At 37.6% G+C, this 17,544-nt stretch overlaps 1 protein-coding gene across 3 annotated transcripts in view; it reads left to right on the forward strand.

The window, feature by feature from the left end:
* The window catches only part of STX17 (syntaxin 17), a 101,829-nt gene extending 85,108 nt beyond the window's left edge, over window positions 1–16,721 (forward strand). For all 3 annotated transcript variants that reach the window (XM_005660277.4, XM_084991280.1, XM_084991292.1), the window contains exons 5-8: window positions 947–1,062; window positions 1,136–1,186; window positions 13,916–14,002; window positions 14,744–16,721. In XM_005660277.4, the coding sequence (XP_005660334.1) occupies window positions 947–1,062; window positions 1,136–1,186; window positions 13,916–14,002; window positions 14,744–14,983 (494 nt within the window). In that variant the 3' untranslated portion in view covers window positions 14,984–16,721. The remainder of the gene's footprint in view (window positions 1–946; window positions 1,063–1,135; window positions 1,187–13,915; window positions 14,003–14,743) is intronic.
* The last annotated feature ends 823 nt before the right edge of the window (window positions 16,722–17,544 follow it).

Genomic DNA, 17,544 nt, shown 5'->3' on the forward strand with positions numbered 1-17,544 from the left:
CCTAACCACTATGATACATTGATTCCTTGGAAGTGTTTTATGATTTACCTTACACACTGATTCACATATAGTAGGCATTTTATAAACAGCAGTTTAATGAATGAATATTTGATAAAACCAATTGAAGGAAATAAGAAAGACTTGATGGTGGGGTTTGGAGTATAAATTAATTCATTTTTTCTTTTTTTTTGGACACACCTGTGGCACGTGGAAGTTCCTAGGCCAGAGATCAAACCCATGCCAAAGCATTAACCCAGGCTGCTACAGTGACAACACAGATCCTTAACCTGTGGCACCACAAGAGAACTCCCATTAATTAATTCATCCTTATAGCAGTGTTTAATGAAGAAAGCTTTAGTGGGTTGATGGCTTTTTAAAAAGTCAGAAAATACATAGAAATAAGGAAAGCATGGCCCTGAAAAATTACTTCGAGGAGAAGAAAGATGACAATATATACAAAAAGATACATATAGTAAGAGGCATTAGTTTGATGACAAATTTATTGTTACCAAAAATGACCAATTTTCATTGATTAAAACCACTTCACTTCCCTACTTTAAACATCTTGTGAATCTGTTATTACTGAAGTAGCTAAAGAAAGGTTAATGATTCAGCAATGAAGAGTGTTAAGTTTATTTCTACTGGATAGCTTTTGATAGATTATTGGCCAAATAGACTAGTTCTACTTTGGTGCTACTTCCACATTTAGCCCTAGTTATTCAGCTTAGGTAAGTAGTATTTGTAGCCATTTTGGGGGAATAACTTTCTAGAATAATTTTAAAAAAATTGTTAACTTACCTTCCCATTGATAAATAATCCATTTACTTTTAGCCGACTTCAGTTAGCAAGCATTTTGCATGGTAATTGTTTTATGGAATGGATTCATGCTACTACTGTCTTTCTAACAAAGCAGATAAACTCTAAACATGAGGCTATGTTCATCCAGGAGCATTTCACACTACTGAAGATGAAACTGAACCTCAGAGTATGACTCAGATATATGCGCTGCCTGAAATTCCTCAAGATCAAAATGCTGCAGAATCATGGGAAACCTTAGAAGCGGTATGTTAAAAATTATTTTCCTTTTGGTAGCTGTGAACCATGGGAGTAACTTCCTCTTTCTCTCTTTTTAAAGGACTTAATTGAACTTAGCCAACTGGTCACTGATTTCTCTCTCCTAGTGAATGTAAGTATATAACTGTTTTTGACTTTTTGAGATGTTAGGCTAATAGGATAAGAGACTTTTATTAATCACTAGGCTTCTGATAAGAATTTTAATAAAATTTACAGTTTTCAAGACTGGTTTTGAGCTATGAGTCTGGTATGAGTCTCACTGTCCTCAAATCTCAATTCAATTAAAAAATATTTATTAAACACTTGGGGTTCTGACAGGGTTGGATATAGAAATACATGAAGCTTGCTCTCTGCCTTTAGGCATTTGCAGTGGGCACCATAAGTTTGGACCCTCAAAACTGAAATTTCAATCAATATTGTTAAATGTAAAAATAAGGTATGGAAAGAAATATTACCAGCTCCAAGAAGAAGCATTTAATACTTAGGAAATGAGGCAGGGGTTGTGACATAGAAGCATTAAGGATAGTGTACAAGATAGGTAGCATTTGCTTGAGCCTTAAAAATTGAGTGAAATTTCCACAAGTAGAAATGAGGGGATGCATTTGAAGACATCTAAACAAAGAATGGAGCAGAGAGGTGTGTGTAGTCTTTTATGAATTACTAAAGTGTAACCAACACATAAGATACCACAAGCAAATTAAGCAAGGAGATTGAGATGTCAGTGAAGGCCATACCAAAGAATTGGAACTTTGCTTTGTAGGTATCATGGATCTTGTAGATTTTTGAGTAGATTAGGGTCATTTGATTCAGTCTTTGCTTCAGAAAGATCACTGTTAGCAGGGTGAATTATAGCCTTGTAAAGAAGGAGATTACACCTGGAAGGATTACTTAGGAATCAAAGCAAGAGTTTCACTGAGAGCATAGAAATAAAAGTATAAAGCTAAAAGACATTATAGAGGTATTTTTGGGATAGAATTAGTAGAAATTTGAGGAACGTAGAAGAGTCAAAGAAAATAACGTTAAGGTTTTATTCTGTATAATCAGGTAGCCAGTGATACTGTTAACGTAGATTAGGAAACAAAGTAGATTTGGTGGGAAAGATAGAACAGATTTTCTGTCATTAGTTTTCTAAGTTATTCTTATTTTTCCTTCCCAGGAATTATGAGAAAGTAGATATGTGTGTGTATATATGTATGTACATATAGGTGCAAGCCTGTTTCCGCTTACACTTCTGTCTGGGTTTAGTTCATTGTTCTTGATCAGACCATGATTTATGGGTTGTACATATCTGACTTATGGTTTCCATGACATTCGGCCTTAAATTATAAGAAGTTCCTAGTTGACACAATATCAGGATTGTAATTGGAAAGGATTTAAGAGGCCAACTACTCTAATCCTTCTGCTCTTGTCCCAGCTTCTCAAATAAATGATCTTTTGCTTTTTTAAAAACAATTACAGTGCAAGGATACAACCATTCCATTGGGAGGCTCTAGCTCTTAAAACTTCTATCTTATGTAATGTAAACTATCCCCTTAATAACTTTCTTCTGGTACTTTTGCCCTCTGGAGCCATGTCCTATAAAAGTTTGATCTTGTTTCCATATAAAAGTTTTTCCACCACAACCAACATAATACTCAAGGATGAAAAGCCGAAATCCTTCCCACTAAAATCTGGAGCAAGTATGCCCACTCTTACCACTTCTATTCAGCATAGTATTGGAAGTCCTAGCCACAGCAATCAAACAAGCAAAAGGTAAAAGTTATTAAAATTGCAAGAGAAGAGGTAAAATTGTCATTATATGCAGATGACATGATACTATTATAGAAAACCTTGAAGACACACAACTACTACAAGAACAAATACTACTAGAACTGATAAATAAATTCAGCAAGGTAGCAGGATACAAAATTTACAAACATAAATCTGTTACATTTCTCAATGCTAACAAATATCAGAAAGGGAAAGTTAAAAAACAATTCCTTGGAGTTCTTTCCATGGCACAACAGGATTGGAAGCATCTTGGGAACAGTGGGATATAGGTTTGATTGCTGGCCTGGCACAGTGGGTTAAGGACCAGCATTTCTATACCTGTGGCTTAGGTCTCAACTGTAGCTCAGAGCTGATCCCTGGCTTGGGAATTCCATATACTGCAGGACAGCCAAAAAAAGAATAAATAAATAAAAATAAAAAACAATCCCTTTTAAAGTCACATAGGCTTTCCTGTTATGGCTCAGTGATAACAAACCCGACTAGTATCCATGAGGATTTGGGTTTGATCCCTGGCCTCACTCAGTGGGTTAAGGATCTGCTCTTTCCATGAGCTGTGGAGTAGGTAAAAAAAGCAGCTCAGACTCCATATGCTTCACATACAGCCCTAAAAAGCAAAAAAAAAAAAAAATCACATAAATTCTTAGGAATAAACCTGACCACAGAGGTAAAGAATTATATACTAAGAACTATGAAACACTGATAAAGTAAATTGAAGATGATTCAAAGAAATGGAAAGATAGCCCATGCTCTTGGATTAAAAGAATTAATATTGTTAAAATGGCTATACTATCCAAAGCAATCTACAGATGTAATGCAATCTGTATGAACTTAACCAAGATATTTTTCACAGGACTAGAACAAATAACCCTAAAATTTGTATGGAGCCAGAAAACACCCAAAATTGCCAAAGCAATCCTGAGGAGAAAGAATAAAGCTAGAGGCATAATCCTCTCAGTCCTCAGACAATACTACAAAACTATAGTAATCATAACAGCATGGTATTAGAGCTCCCTGGTGGCCTATCAGTTAAGAACTTGGCATTGTCACTGCTGTGGCTCAGGTTTGATCCTTGGCCCAGGAACTTTCACATGCTGTGGGCAGAGGCATAAAACAACAATAACAAACACAGCATGGTAGCAAGGTATTGGCCCAGGAACAGACATATGGAACAAAGGAATGGAATAGAGCCTAGAAATGAATTCACATACCTATGTATGGTCAACTAATCTTCAACGAAGTAGGCAAGAATATACAGTGAAGAAAAGACAGCAGATGGTGTTGGGAAGGCTAGATAGCTGCATGTAAGTCAGTGAAGTTAGAACACACCTTCACACTGCAAACGAAAATAAGCTCAAAATGGCTTAGGGACTTAAATGTAAGACATGATACCATGAAACTCCCTAGAAGAGAACTTGGGCAAAACATTCTCTGACATAAATCATACCAATATTTTCTTAGGTCCATCTCCCAAGGCAATAGAAATAAAGGTAAAAATAACAAATAGGACCTAATCAAACTTACAAGCTTTTGCACAACAAAGGAAACCATAAATAAAAAGACAACCTACAGATTGGGAGAAAATATTTGCAAATTATACAACTGACAAGGGACAGTTCATACAGCTCAGCATAAAAGAAACCAAAGCAAAAAAAACAACCCAATTAAAAAATGTGCAGCTCAGTATCAAAAAAAACAAACAAACACAACTCAATAAAAAAATAAACAGAAGACCTAAATAGACATTTGTCCAAAGAAGACATACAGATGGCCAATAGGCAGATGAAAATGTGCTAATTATTAGAGAAATGTAAATCAAAACTACAATGAGGTATCACCTCACACTAGTTAGAATGGCCACCATTAAAATTCTACAATACAGAATACACCTGACCAAGGAGGTAAAGGACTTATATGCCAAGAACTATAAAACTTTAATCAAAGAAATCAAAGAAGATATTCCATGTTCATGGATTGGAAAAATCAATATTGTAAAAATGGCCATACTACCCAAAGCAATCTACAAATTCAATGCAATCCCTATCAAATTACCCAGGACATTTTTCACAGAACTAGAACAAATGATCTAAAAATTTATATGGAACCACAAAAGACCCAGAATCCCCAAAGCAATCCTGAGGAACAAAAACCAAGTAGGAGGCATAACTTTCCCAGACTTCAAGAAATACTACAAAGCCACAGTCATCAAAACAGTGTGGTATTGGTATCAAAACAGACAGACAGACCAATGGAACAGAATAGAGAACCCAGAAATAAACCCTGACACCTATGGTCAATTAAACTTTGACAAGGGAGACAAGAACATAAAATGGGAAAAAGAAAGTCTATTCAGCAAGCATTGCTGGGAAACCTGGACAGCTGCATGGAAAGTAGTGAAACTAGAACACACCCTCACACCATGCACAAAAATAAACTCAGAATGGCTGAAAGACTTAAATATAAGACAGGACACCATCAAACTCCTAGAAGAGAACATAGCCAAAACACTCTCGGACATCAACATCATGAATATTTTCTCAGGTCAGTCTCCCAAAGCAATAGAAATAAGAGCAAAAATAAACCCATGGGACCTAATCAAACTGAAAAGCTTTTGCACAGCAAAGGAAACCCAAAAGAAAACAAAAAGACAACTTTCAGAATGGGAGAAAATAGTTTCAAATGATGCAACTGACAAGGGCTTAATCTCTAGAATATATAAGCAACTTATACAATTCAACAGCAAAAAAGCCAATCAATCAATGGAAAAAGGGCAAAAGACCTGAAGAGACTGTTCTCCAAGGAAGATATACAGATGGCCAACAAACACATGAAAAAATGCTCAACATCGCTGATTATAAGAGAAATGCAAATCAAAACTACCATGAGATACCACCTCACACCAGTCAGCATGGCCATCATTAATAAGTCCACAAATAACAACTGCTAGAAAGGCTGTGGAGAAAAGGGAACCCTCCTGCACTGCTGGTGGGAATGTAAACTGGTACAGCCACTATGGAGAACAGTTTGGAGATACCTTAGAAATCTATACATAGAACTTCCATATGACCCTGCAATCCCACTCTTGGGCATCTATCCGGACAAAGCTCTACTTAAAAGAGACACATGCACCCGCATGTTCATTGCAGCACTATTCACAATAGCCAGGACATGGAAACAACCCAAATGTCCATCGACAGATGATTGGATTCGGAAGAGGTGGTATATATACACGATGGAATACTACTCAGCCATAAAAAAGGATGACATCATGCCATTTGCAGCAACATGGATGGAACTAGAGAATCTCATCCTGAGTGAAATGAGCCAGAAAGACAAAGACAAATACCATATGATATCACTTATAACTGGAATCTAATATCCAGCACAAATGAACATCTCCTCAGAAAAGAAAATCACGGACTTGGAGAAGAGACTTGTGGCTGCCTGATGGGAGGGGGAAGGAGTGGGAGGGATCGGGAGCCTGGGGTTATCAGATACAACTTAGAATAGATTTACAAGGATATCCTACTGAGTAGCATTGAGAACTATGTCTAGATACTCATATTGCAACAGACTAAAGGGTGGGGGAAAAATGTATACATGTAAGAATAACTTGATCCCCATGCTGTACAGCAGGCAAAAATAAATAAAATTCTACAAATAACAAGTGCTGGAGGAGGTGTGGAGAAAAGGGAACACTTCTACAATGTTGGTGGAAGTGTAAGTTTGTGCGGCCACTATGGGAAACAATATGGAGATTCCTCAAAAAACTAAACATAGGGTTGCCATATGATCCACCACTTCTACTCCTAAGCATATATCTGGACGAAACTGTCATTTGAAGAGATATATGCACCACAGTGTTTATAGTAGCACACTATTTATAATAGCCAAAACATGGAAGGTAACTATCCATCAAAAGATGAATGGATAAAGAAGACAGGGCATTTTGTTTAAAAAACAATAGAAGAAAAAGAAGATGTGGTACATATAAACAATGGAATACTACTCAGCCATAAAAAAGAATGAAATATTGCCATTTGCAGCAACATGGATGCAATCAGAGATTAAGCAAAGTCAGGAAGATAAATACCATATGATATAACTTATATGTGGAATCTAAAATGTCACAAATGGGGGGAGTTTCCATTGTGGCACAGCGGAAACGAATCCGACTAGGAACCATGAGGTTGCGGGTTCTATCCCTGGCCTCGCTCAGTGGGTTAAGGATCCAGCATTGCCATGATCTGTGGTGTAGGTAGCAGACGCGGCTCGGATCCTGTGTTGCTGTGGCTGTGGTGTAGGCTGGCAGCTGTAGCTCTGATTTGACCCCTAACTTGGGAACTTTCATATGCCATGGGTGCAGCCCTAAAAAAATAAATCAATAAATAAAATGACACAAATGGGCTTATTTACAAAACAAACAGACTCACAGACATAGAGAACAGACTTATAGTTGCCTAGAGGGAGGGGAAGTGAGAGATGAATAGATTGGGAGTTTGGGATTAGCAGATGGAAGCTATTATGTATAGAATGGGTAAACAGCAAGGTCCTATGTATGGCAGGAACTATATTCAATATCCTGTAATAAACCATAAACAGCAAGGTCCTACTGTATGGCAGGAACTATATTCAATATCCTGTAATAAACCATAATGGAAGAATAAAAAAGAAAAAGTTTTTTAACTCTATAAGATCACAGTTATCCTTCTTTGCATACCTCACAATATTTTCTTAAGAACCCTTGATTCTCTAGTGTGTTTGTCCTAAAATACGACTTCTAGGCTTTTTAGTACTAGCCACTTAACTGCTTGTCTTCTAATTTGTGGATTTTTCTTGAAAAGTAATGCCTTAAATTGAATAAAGTAAATTGTTTAAAGGATTTTCCTTTTTTTCTACTTCTAAATCAGAACAAAATGTTTCTGAATTAGGTATCTGTACAGTCTGTTAATATAGTTGCATATAAAAGAGAATAATACAATTAACATCCCAAAATATTTGTTGGTTTTAGAATCAAGGTTTATTCAGTCGTTATATCACAGTTTGTAAATGCAGTTTGTAATGTCTGTGCATATATGTTTACACAGATAATTTGCATTTGCCAGAAGTCATAAATATGTACACATAAAAATATATGAGTTACAAGGTATGTAAATTATACGTCAATAAAGTTGATTAAAAAAAAACAAACTAAACATGTACAGAGTGCTTCTCATTCAAGATGAAAACATTTTCCTTCCAATGGGACAGGCACATGAAAAGAAAATAAGGCTTTGTGACAGTTTAAGAAGTTATATATCTGATTAGGTTATGTAAGCAGCTCCTAACCCCTAATTTAAGGAAGATTTGTGCAGGAAAACTGGGTATATCCATGGCTCTATACAAATGTCCTATTTATAATAGTCTGTGTAAGGACATGAGACAGAATGATATTAGACAAAAGCTCAAAGGAGAATCCCTGATGACTATTCCTAGGGTGACTGAGTTCTCATGACCACATGGTCAAGGACACAACAGAAACTCCATTTAGACACCACATGACTTGGGAACATAACTAGAGTGACCACATCCTCTCATTATCATCACATGGACATGATAGTGTTTAGGCAAATTAACCATATATTCATGGAGTGCTTTCTATGTGCATGGTATTATGCTAACCTCAATGAAGAATAGAGAATAGTATAAAAAAAGAACCTATAAGTCAGGCAAGATAGTTACATAACATTGTGAATGTACTTAAGGCCGTTGAATTGTACACTTAAAATTGTAAAGTTTGTTATCTATATTTTACCACAATAAAAAAAATACTTGCAAAGCCATTGAGAGATCTAGGTGTGGTCCAGTAGATGTTAATAAATTAATATCTACTAGGCACCCTGCTTATTTTTCTTCAAACTTTATTGCTTAAGTACCCTCTTCTATTCCTTTAACTATGGAACCAGCCTTATTTCTAGTCAAGGGGAAATTGAGAAACTCTGTGCCATTCACTCAATAGCATGTCATCCTTGCTGCTAGTCCAGTTTTGTCTCTATCTTATGCCTTATTCCCTTTGGCTTGTATAATCCAGTTTTATACCCAATGCATGAAAACTGGCTTGTAATGAATTAAATCAAATACTTCCCATTTATTACCTCTGTGACCTTCAGAATGTTGATCACAGTGAGCTTTGTAAATTAATGGGAGAACAACATGAGATAATGTCTGTTATTTCCCTGTCACCGACCCACTACATTCTTGCCTTTGTCCCTCCTTTGTTTGATTCTCTCTTTGCCATCACCCCATACCTTGAGACATTTTGGTACTGTAGTTCATGTAGTCCCTTTCCTATTGCTGAATCTTGTAATGTCATGAGCATACTTACCTACTCTCTTTATTGCCTACTGTAGGCCAGTATGCTCTGCCTGTATGTCATAGTGTTTGTGTTTCTGGGCTTTTCTGTGTATGTGATTGCATGTGATTAAGGAGTAGTAGGTTATGTATCTCTGGAGTCAGAACCAAGATAACTCAAATGTTACATGAATCGGTCAGGGTCTAAGATGGCAACTAGCTGGAGTTTCGAGAATGAAGAATAAAGTAAAATAACCTGGAGGTTTTGTTTTGTTTTGTTGTCTTTTTAGGGCCACACCTGCGGCATATGGAGGTTTCTAGGCTAGGGGTTGAATCGCTGTATCTGCTGGCCTACGCCACAGCTATAGCAATGCCAGATCTGAGCCTCATCTGCAACCTACGCCATAGCTCACAGCAATGCTGGATCCTTAACCTGCTGAGGGAGATCAGAAGTCGAACCTGTGTTATCATGGTTACTAGTCAGATTCTTTTCACCTGAGCCATGACAGGAACTCCAGGAGAATATCTGGAGTTTTGACATTAACTTCTTAAACTGTAGGTTTCCAAGCACTTTAATAAAATTACATAACTACCAGCAAGGGAAAACCATTCTTCATTAGGTTTAACCTTAAATGCCCAAGTTACATTCTACTTGGCAAATATTTATTTAATAAATCACATTGTTTCTAGGATCTCAGGTTCACTAAGATTCTGTTATTTTTTTCAGGCAGGTAAGGGAACTTAAATCAGTATTTCTTAAAATCTGTAGATGTATTCTTAGAGTCTTTGGAGAATTATTTTCTTTTAAAAAGGGAAAAGTTTTTACAGTACTCTAGTTTGAGAAACACTGCAGTGTCCCTCATAATGGTTTTTAACTCACTGTTAAAGGGATGCTGAGAAAATTTATGAGGTGCCAAAATATAAAATGTCAGGAAGTTTAATGGTTGTCAGATTTGGGAGGCCTAGGCAGATGAAAGCAAACATAAGCAAACCAGAAGCAAAAGGGGAAGGTTGGTAGAGATGAGGAGGCTTCTGAGCCACCGTGGTTGTTAGGAGCTTTGTGTCCTGTCATGGGTAAGGTTGTATATGTATGGTTTGGCTCAGCATAAAGAGCCAAGGATAGCAAGTTCCATTCTTGCTCAGCAGTTCAAGAACCCAGCTTGATATCCATGGGGATACAGGTTTGATCTCTTGCCTCCCTCAGTGGGTTAAGGATCTGGCATTGCCCCAAGCCGTGGTGTAGGCCACAGATGTGGCTCAGATCCTGTGTTGCTGTGGCTGTGGCACAGGCTAGAGACTGCAGCTCTGATTCGACCCTTAGCCTGGGAACTTCTGTATGCAACAGGTGTGGCCCTAAAAAGATTTAAAAAAAAAAAAAAAAAAAAAAGAAAGAAAAAAAAAAAGAAAGGAAAAAAAGCCAAGGCCATGGTGGACAAGTGGTGACCAGATTCAGCCCTGGATGGAGTCTAGTTTGGCATTCTATGGACAGTGATTCAACTCTGACATTGTTTTGCTGCCTAACTATGTAATTATTGTATCATTGAGTCTTCCTTACTCAAGGAATAGAATTTGAAGATATGGACAAAGATTGAGATTCAAATTAAGCAAAATAGGGAAAGAAGAAAATGTAGAAAGAAAGAGGGCCAACTATTGATCCCAGGATAGCAGTTAGACTGCTCTCTGCCTTCTCTGCATGCCCTTATTTAAGTAAGCTTCCTGATAGTAAATATGTCCTTACAAGTGTGGACCACTGTCTAGGGTGAGACAGGCCTCATCAAGTATTGGTGATTGCAGTGATGGGGAACATTACTGTTCAAATAGTTTGTGATCTCAGACTTTATTTGTGGTCCTTCTCCAGTTTTTTCAAAGGAGTTTTGTAGAAAAATATTAAAATAATTTTTAAATTTTCCTTTATTTAAAAAAGTCATAAAGCTTTAATAGCCAACCTTTTTTCTTTTTTTCTTTTTTTTTTTTTTTGTCTTTTTCGCTATTTCTTGGGCCGCTCCCACGGCATATGGAGGTTCCCAGGCTAGGGGTCAAATCAGAGCTGTAGCCACCAGCCTACGCCAGAGCCACAGCAACGCGGGATCCGAGCCGCGTCTGCGACCTACACCACAGCTCACGGCAACGCCGGATCTTTAACCCACTGAGCAAGGCCAGGGAGCGAACCTGCAACCTCATGGTTCCTAGTCGGACGTTAACCACTGCGCCATGACGGGAACTCCAATAGCCAACCTTTTTAAAAAGGATCACTGAAAAATATTTCCCTGAGGCTTTGAAATAATGGCAGTAATCCTGGAAGCCTCTGCCATTTGGATGGAATTATTTGAGGACTGAGAGAAAAGAGATATGTTGGGCTATTTTCCCTCTCCTTAACTCATCAAGATATGATGGTTGATGATAGAGTTTATTACCTGTGATTTATCTGCTAGGATAGACTTTCAGGCAGGAACAGAAAGTGTTGGGGATTTCCCAAACAGAAATAATGGCAGAAATCCAGACAAGTTGGATATTATTAGTGCTGGCCCTTTGAAAACGAAAGTTAACATAAAAGAAGTTTTCTTTTCTTAGAAAAAGCTAAATTGAATGAATGCTGAGAGAGATTTGATGTTTCATTGCCCTAGAATTTTCAAGCATCATATGAAAAAGTTTAATATATTTTTTGATAGAAAATAGAGATGGGAGTTAAGCTTTCATTGGAAGATCAAGATGACTTTTTAAGTTTTCCTCTAATATTTCATAGTATCTCATTTTTTCTTCACTTCATTTCTGTGAGGTGTAAGTATTATCCTCACTTGGCAGATGAGAATACTGACATCTGGAGAGCTTGAGTAATTTGTCCAAGGGTATACACAGTGCTAGGATTTGAACATGGGACATTTGACCAAAGTTTGTGCCCTTAGTCCTCTGGTGTCTATATACTAGTAGTTTTTAAAGTATGAGGATCATGGAGATGTACCATCAGCATCACCTGGGAACTCATTAGAGATGCAAATTTTTGGGCTTATCTCAAGTTTGCTAAACCAGAAATTCTGGGGTTCAGGTCCAGCACCCTGTATTTTGAGAGTCCTCCAGGTGATTCTGGTGGACACTCAAGTATGAGAGCCACTTGTGTATTTGGCTCTGAGAGAGATGCTGGAAGGAAAAGTAGGGGACTTTATTAGAGATTGTTTACAGATGTCAAGATAGTGGTGGAGAATATAGGAATGAAGGGATGCCGTGAAAGTTCTAACAGTGAAAAGGGTATGCTTGGTGTATAAGAAGAAATATCACTGATACTAATAGGAAGCAATTGGCGGCAGGGGGAGCGGGGAATTAGCTGTGTTGTTTGGGTTTTATGTTCTCAAATGAAACAGTGATTGGAATTAGAAGAGTGATAGTTAAAACCACTTCATTATAAGTGAAAAGGTCAATTATATAAGGAATCAAATACTTAAGGATTAAAGTCTAATTATTTCACAATCATTGTAGAAGTTAGCATCTAGCTGGGATCAAGAAGGGCTCTCTTCTTTTTTCTGTGAATTAAAAACAAAAAGTAAATAGTCTGTATTTTGATGTGTTCAGGGCTACATGGATTTATACATTTGTCAGAACTAATCAAAGTATATATACCATAAAAATGGCTGTGTGTTATTCCTTATAAGATTCATTTAAAAGTGGAGATATAGGAGTTCCCACTGTGGTCCAACAAGATTGGCAGCATCTCTGTGGCACCTGGATGCGGGTTTGATCTCTAGCCCAGCACAGTGGGTTAAAGAATCCAGCATTGCCATGACTGCAGCATAGGTTGCAACTAAGGCTTGGATCTGATCCCTGGCCTGGGAACTCCATATGCTGCTGGTCATCCAAAAAGAAAAATGTACTCTTTTTTTTCTTTTTCTTTTTTTTAAGTGTGACTATGTTCCTGTGGCAAAAAGTGAGTTCCTATCACTGGAGTTGTTTGAGCAGAGGTTCTGTAACCACTTGTCAGAAGTTGTAGTGGGGCTTCACACAGCTGAGGGGAAAACTGCACTCAATGACCTGAATATTCCTTCTATCCAGAGATTCCATGCATCAAAATTTCTTTTGTGTCAGCACAGGTGTTGCCATTTTATGTAGAATGCTTTATTAATGTATTTAATCTGAAACATTTTAAATTGTCATGATTTTAAAATGTATTAAAATGTGCAGGTATAAGACAAGGATAGTAAATTTATTCACTGCTCTTTGGTGCATATCAGAAGTGGAAATATTTCATGGCAGATCAAGCCATATTATGATCTTATTCCTAAAACATAACTTGTGTTTATTAGATCAAAGGCATTTAACTACTACAGCAAATTTGCCTGTTTTTTTAAACTGAATCTTCAAAGGAGGTAAGTAAGTTGGAAAGGTTTTTTGGTTTGATTTTGTTTTTTTTTTTTTCTATAAACCCAGTATGACATGTAAATTCTTACTTGGGTTTTTTTCCTCCTGGAAAGTAAGTTCATTTGGAGAATAATATGTTTGTATGTTTGAATGAATTTTAGTGTGAGATGCTTTTTCCTATAAAGTTGTCACCTTTTCTTATCTAATAATTGTCACCTTTTTTTCATACAAGTGAATTTGTACTTTTGACATAGTTTATCAGATGCTATTAATCAACTGCTGTTAAGACTGCAAGTCTGCAGCACATGGGGCCCTGATTACAGGAATTAAAATAGTGTGTATTGGCTGACTGCTGCTCCCCAGCAGGAATGCTCACTCATAATTCCTTTGCATCTAGTCTCAGCAGGAGAAGATTGACAGCATTGAAGACCATGTCAACAGTGCTGCTGTGAATGTTGAAGAGGGAACCAAAAACTTGGGGAAGGTAAGATTCTGCTCCTGCTGACAAATCAATGGTGCTCTGGCTCTCAGGAATCCCTAGTATTAACCCAATTGATCTGCTCTCTTTAATGTTGAGGGAACCAGCAATTAAGAAAATAAGGAAGAAATGACACATAGGTAGTGCAGGAAATCAATGGCTGTTGTAATATTCTACTCTAAGATTCATTCTGTTGGGAGAGAAATTTTTTCAAAAGAGAGAATAAACTGAAGCCCCACTGTAAGGCATTTGGTGTTGCAGGGGAATATTTGCAGGGAGAGAAGTGGAGAGGTTGCTGGAATCCAGTAGGGACAAAAGTATAAGGATGTGACTGCACACTTGGAGTTGGGTCTGTCATTTCCCATAGAATGTTGCTTTTAACCCCAGGTAGGTAGCATGGAATAATCTCTGTGCAACATAAAAGCTTTGAGAGTATCTGTGGCTGCTGAAACTGTTTCAATAAGTCAGCTAGATAGTTAGTGGATTGATTGTTTTGCAAGTAAAATCAATTTGTAGCAGTCCACTCTTTGTAGCTCATTTCTCTGAGATCTGGAGCAATTTTAGTACCTGTGGAATACTTTCTCTCCACCCCCAACCCCGGAACCATCTCTAAGGTTAATTATGTACCACGAGTTAAAGAGGCATTGCCAGGAGTAATGAGAGGAAAATGCACATCACCACAGGGAGATATTCTCAACTCAATTTCTAAATTGAATTTTTTTTTCTTTTTTTTTTTTTTTTTTACAGGCTGCAAAATACAAGCTGGCAGCTCTGCCTGTGGCAGGTGCACTCATTGGAGGAATGGTGGGGGGTCCGATTGGCCTCCTTGCAGGCTTCAAAGTGGCAGGAATTGCAGCTGCACTTGGTGGTGGGGTGTTGGGCTTCACAGGTGGAAAATTGATACAAAGAAAGAAACAGAAAATGATGGAGAAGCTCACTTCCAGCTGTCCAGATCTTCCCAGCCAGACTGACAAAAAATGCAGTTAAAACCAACCTTCAGTATTATTGGTGTCAACATGTCTATCCTAATTGGGACTTTGCTGCTATTGGACACTCAGGCAGCTTTTGGAACATGATTATATCAAGATAGTGGCTACAGATGCTCAAATGGGATTGAACTGTGATAAGTGGATATATTTTGTTGTTTGGTGGGGTATTAATGGATATATTAGAGATTGAGGAGCCTGGACTGAAGGTTTATAATGTTTATCAGGTAAAGTTTAAGGTCTGCCAAGGGGTAGATTTTCTGCCTGGAAATGTGAAAACAAAACCCATGCTTTGTTAAGGACTCGTAATATATGGACATGTTGGGTTATGGAAAGATAGTTTTCAGAATAGTTTCTTCCGTAACCCTGATTTGGAAACTCTACGGTAATAAGCATATTGTAAATATGCTTTTTTATCTCCTAAATATAGGTTATTTAGGCATTTTAGCAAAGAATGAATGGAGGTTCAGGAGCCTTTTATATCATATAGGGAAATCAGAATCTAGCAAGGGGCACAAGTGAACTGCATGGTGGTATCCATTTGATGAGCCCTATTGCAGTATGGTCTAAGTATATTTTCTGGTGAAGGAAAGTAATAGTGTAAGAAAAGGGAAAGAGAGGCCCAATTTCTCTTTCAAATATCTTAATTTGTAACACTGGCTTCTTCTCTGAACTTGTTCTTCTCACTCTCTTTAGATAAAGAACAGAGTTTCAAAGTGGTAGATTTATTAAGCCAGTCACTAAGTTTGCTTTGTTAGCCTGTCTCTCTTAACACCTCAAATATCTAGTAAGCTCTGCCTTCCTTCCCTTGTAATTTTGAGAAGTCCTTAGAATTATGGGGTGAGTTCTATCCATATATAATGCAGACTTCTCTCATAATCCTTTTTTTTTTTTTATTGTCTGCCATCTCTATTCGTCCTCTCCTGTAACTTCTAGGTAAAAAAGAGAGATGTTGACCTCCAAATATTTCCAATGTTGTTAAGAGACTGAGCTGAAAAATAAGCTAGGTGGGAACACCAGATCATTTCTTGGGGCATCTTCCAATTTCACCTGTACTTGCTGCATGGGGATTCGCCGATTCTAAGTCTTTTTAGCTGGCACTTGGAGGAGTAAAGAACCAGCTTTCTACCTCACTTCTTTTACTGTCATCCTTTCTCCAGGTTCTGATATCTCCTGTGCTTTCCATCACTTTTCACAGCTGCTATTTCTTCCCAAGAATGGCAGTCATGCTTGCCTTTTCTCATGTTCAAGCTGATGATGGACAAAGCATGGTGCCAAGACTCAGTCCTAGTGGAGGATTTGTGGTGCTAATTGCAACACTTGATATTGATAGCAAGCATGGCCCAGCCCAACCCAATGTCTCTTTCAAATAGCAGAAAAGTTTTAAATTTAGAAAAAAAGAATTTAAGATTACAGGCAGCCTCATCCTGTACCCTCAATTCCCTTGAAATAGGAGGAAACCACCTTTTGCCTTACTCTTTTTATTCTTTTCTAAGGACAGAGGAGAAGGCATCTACACCACAAGAAGTGTGAGCCAAATGGATTCATCAGGCGGTTGAATGGTTTATCACTTCTCTCTTGCTGAGTTTACTCTTAATAACTTTTATCAGTTGCTACCTTTTACTTCTGTGTTTAATCTAAAGAGACCTTTCTCTTTCATACCTTTTGCCTATCACCTATGAATTCCAATGAGAAAATGTACCGTTTCTTACTGTTATTAAATAATTGGAAAACATCAAGTATTACTACTGCTGGGTTATGTCTTTAATATACTACCAAGAAGGAAATACTTTGAGTAAGAGTTAGATTCTGATCAGGCATTTGATATTGGAAACCCATAAGGTTGGGATAATTATTTTTGAACGCCATCTTTTTCTATTTTCTGATCCTTGCTGTCCCTTTTACACAGGGTGATCAAACCAGAACAAAAATCTGAATTGTCCAGGGTGCTAAATTAAAACAAGATTCCTAAACTTCAGTCCCTTGGGTTCTTTTCTCTTTTTTATGCTTTTAGCATATGGAGGTTCCCAGGCTAGGGGTCTAATCGGAGCTACAGCTGTTGGCCTATGCCGTAGCCACAGCAACACCAAATCCAAGCTTTGCATCTGCGACCTACACCACAGTTCATGGCAATGTCGGATACACTGAGCGAGGCCAGGGATCAAACCCGCAACCTGATGGTTCCTAGTTGGATTTGTTTCTGGTGCGCCACGTTGGGAAAGCCCCCTTGAGTTCTAATAGTAGCCAGTCTGGCCTGGTCAGTTAAAATTATAAATTTTTAAGTTTTATTGAAGTATAGTTGGTTTACAAGGTTGTGATAATTTTTGCTGTACAACAAAGTGATTCAATTTAAAATTATAAATTTAAGATACAGGTACATCAAGATTCAGCTGTATCATTGAATTCTGTAATTTCTAATATTCTCCCCTTCAGCATAGTCCAGTCTTCATCACTGCATATTATTCCTACTCTACCAATCTAAAATTTGGCTAGCTCACCACCTTAACAGCACTGTGGACTCACTGTACTGTTAGGCTGGTTTTACATCAAGACCTGAAGAGA

Source organism: Sus scrofa, chromosome 1, assembly GCF_054392235.1.
Source record: "Sus scrofa isolate SSC_HxYL_T2T_F1_AM1 chromosome 1, Sscrofa_HxYL_maternal_Yorkshire_Landrace_v2.0, whole genome shotgun sequence".
Lineage (NCBI taxonomy): Eukaryota > Metazoa > Chordata > Mammalia > Artiodactyla > Suidae > Sus > Sus scrofa.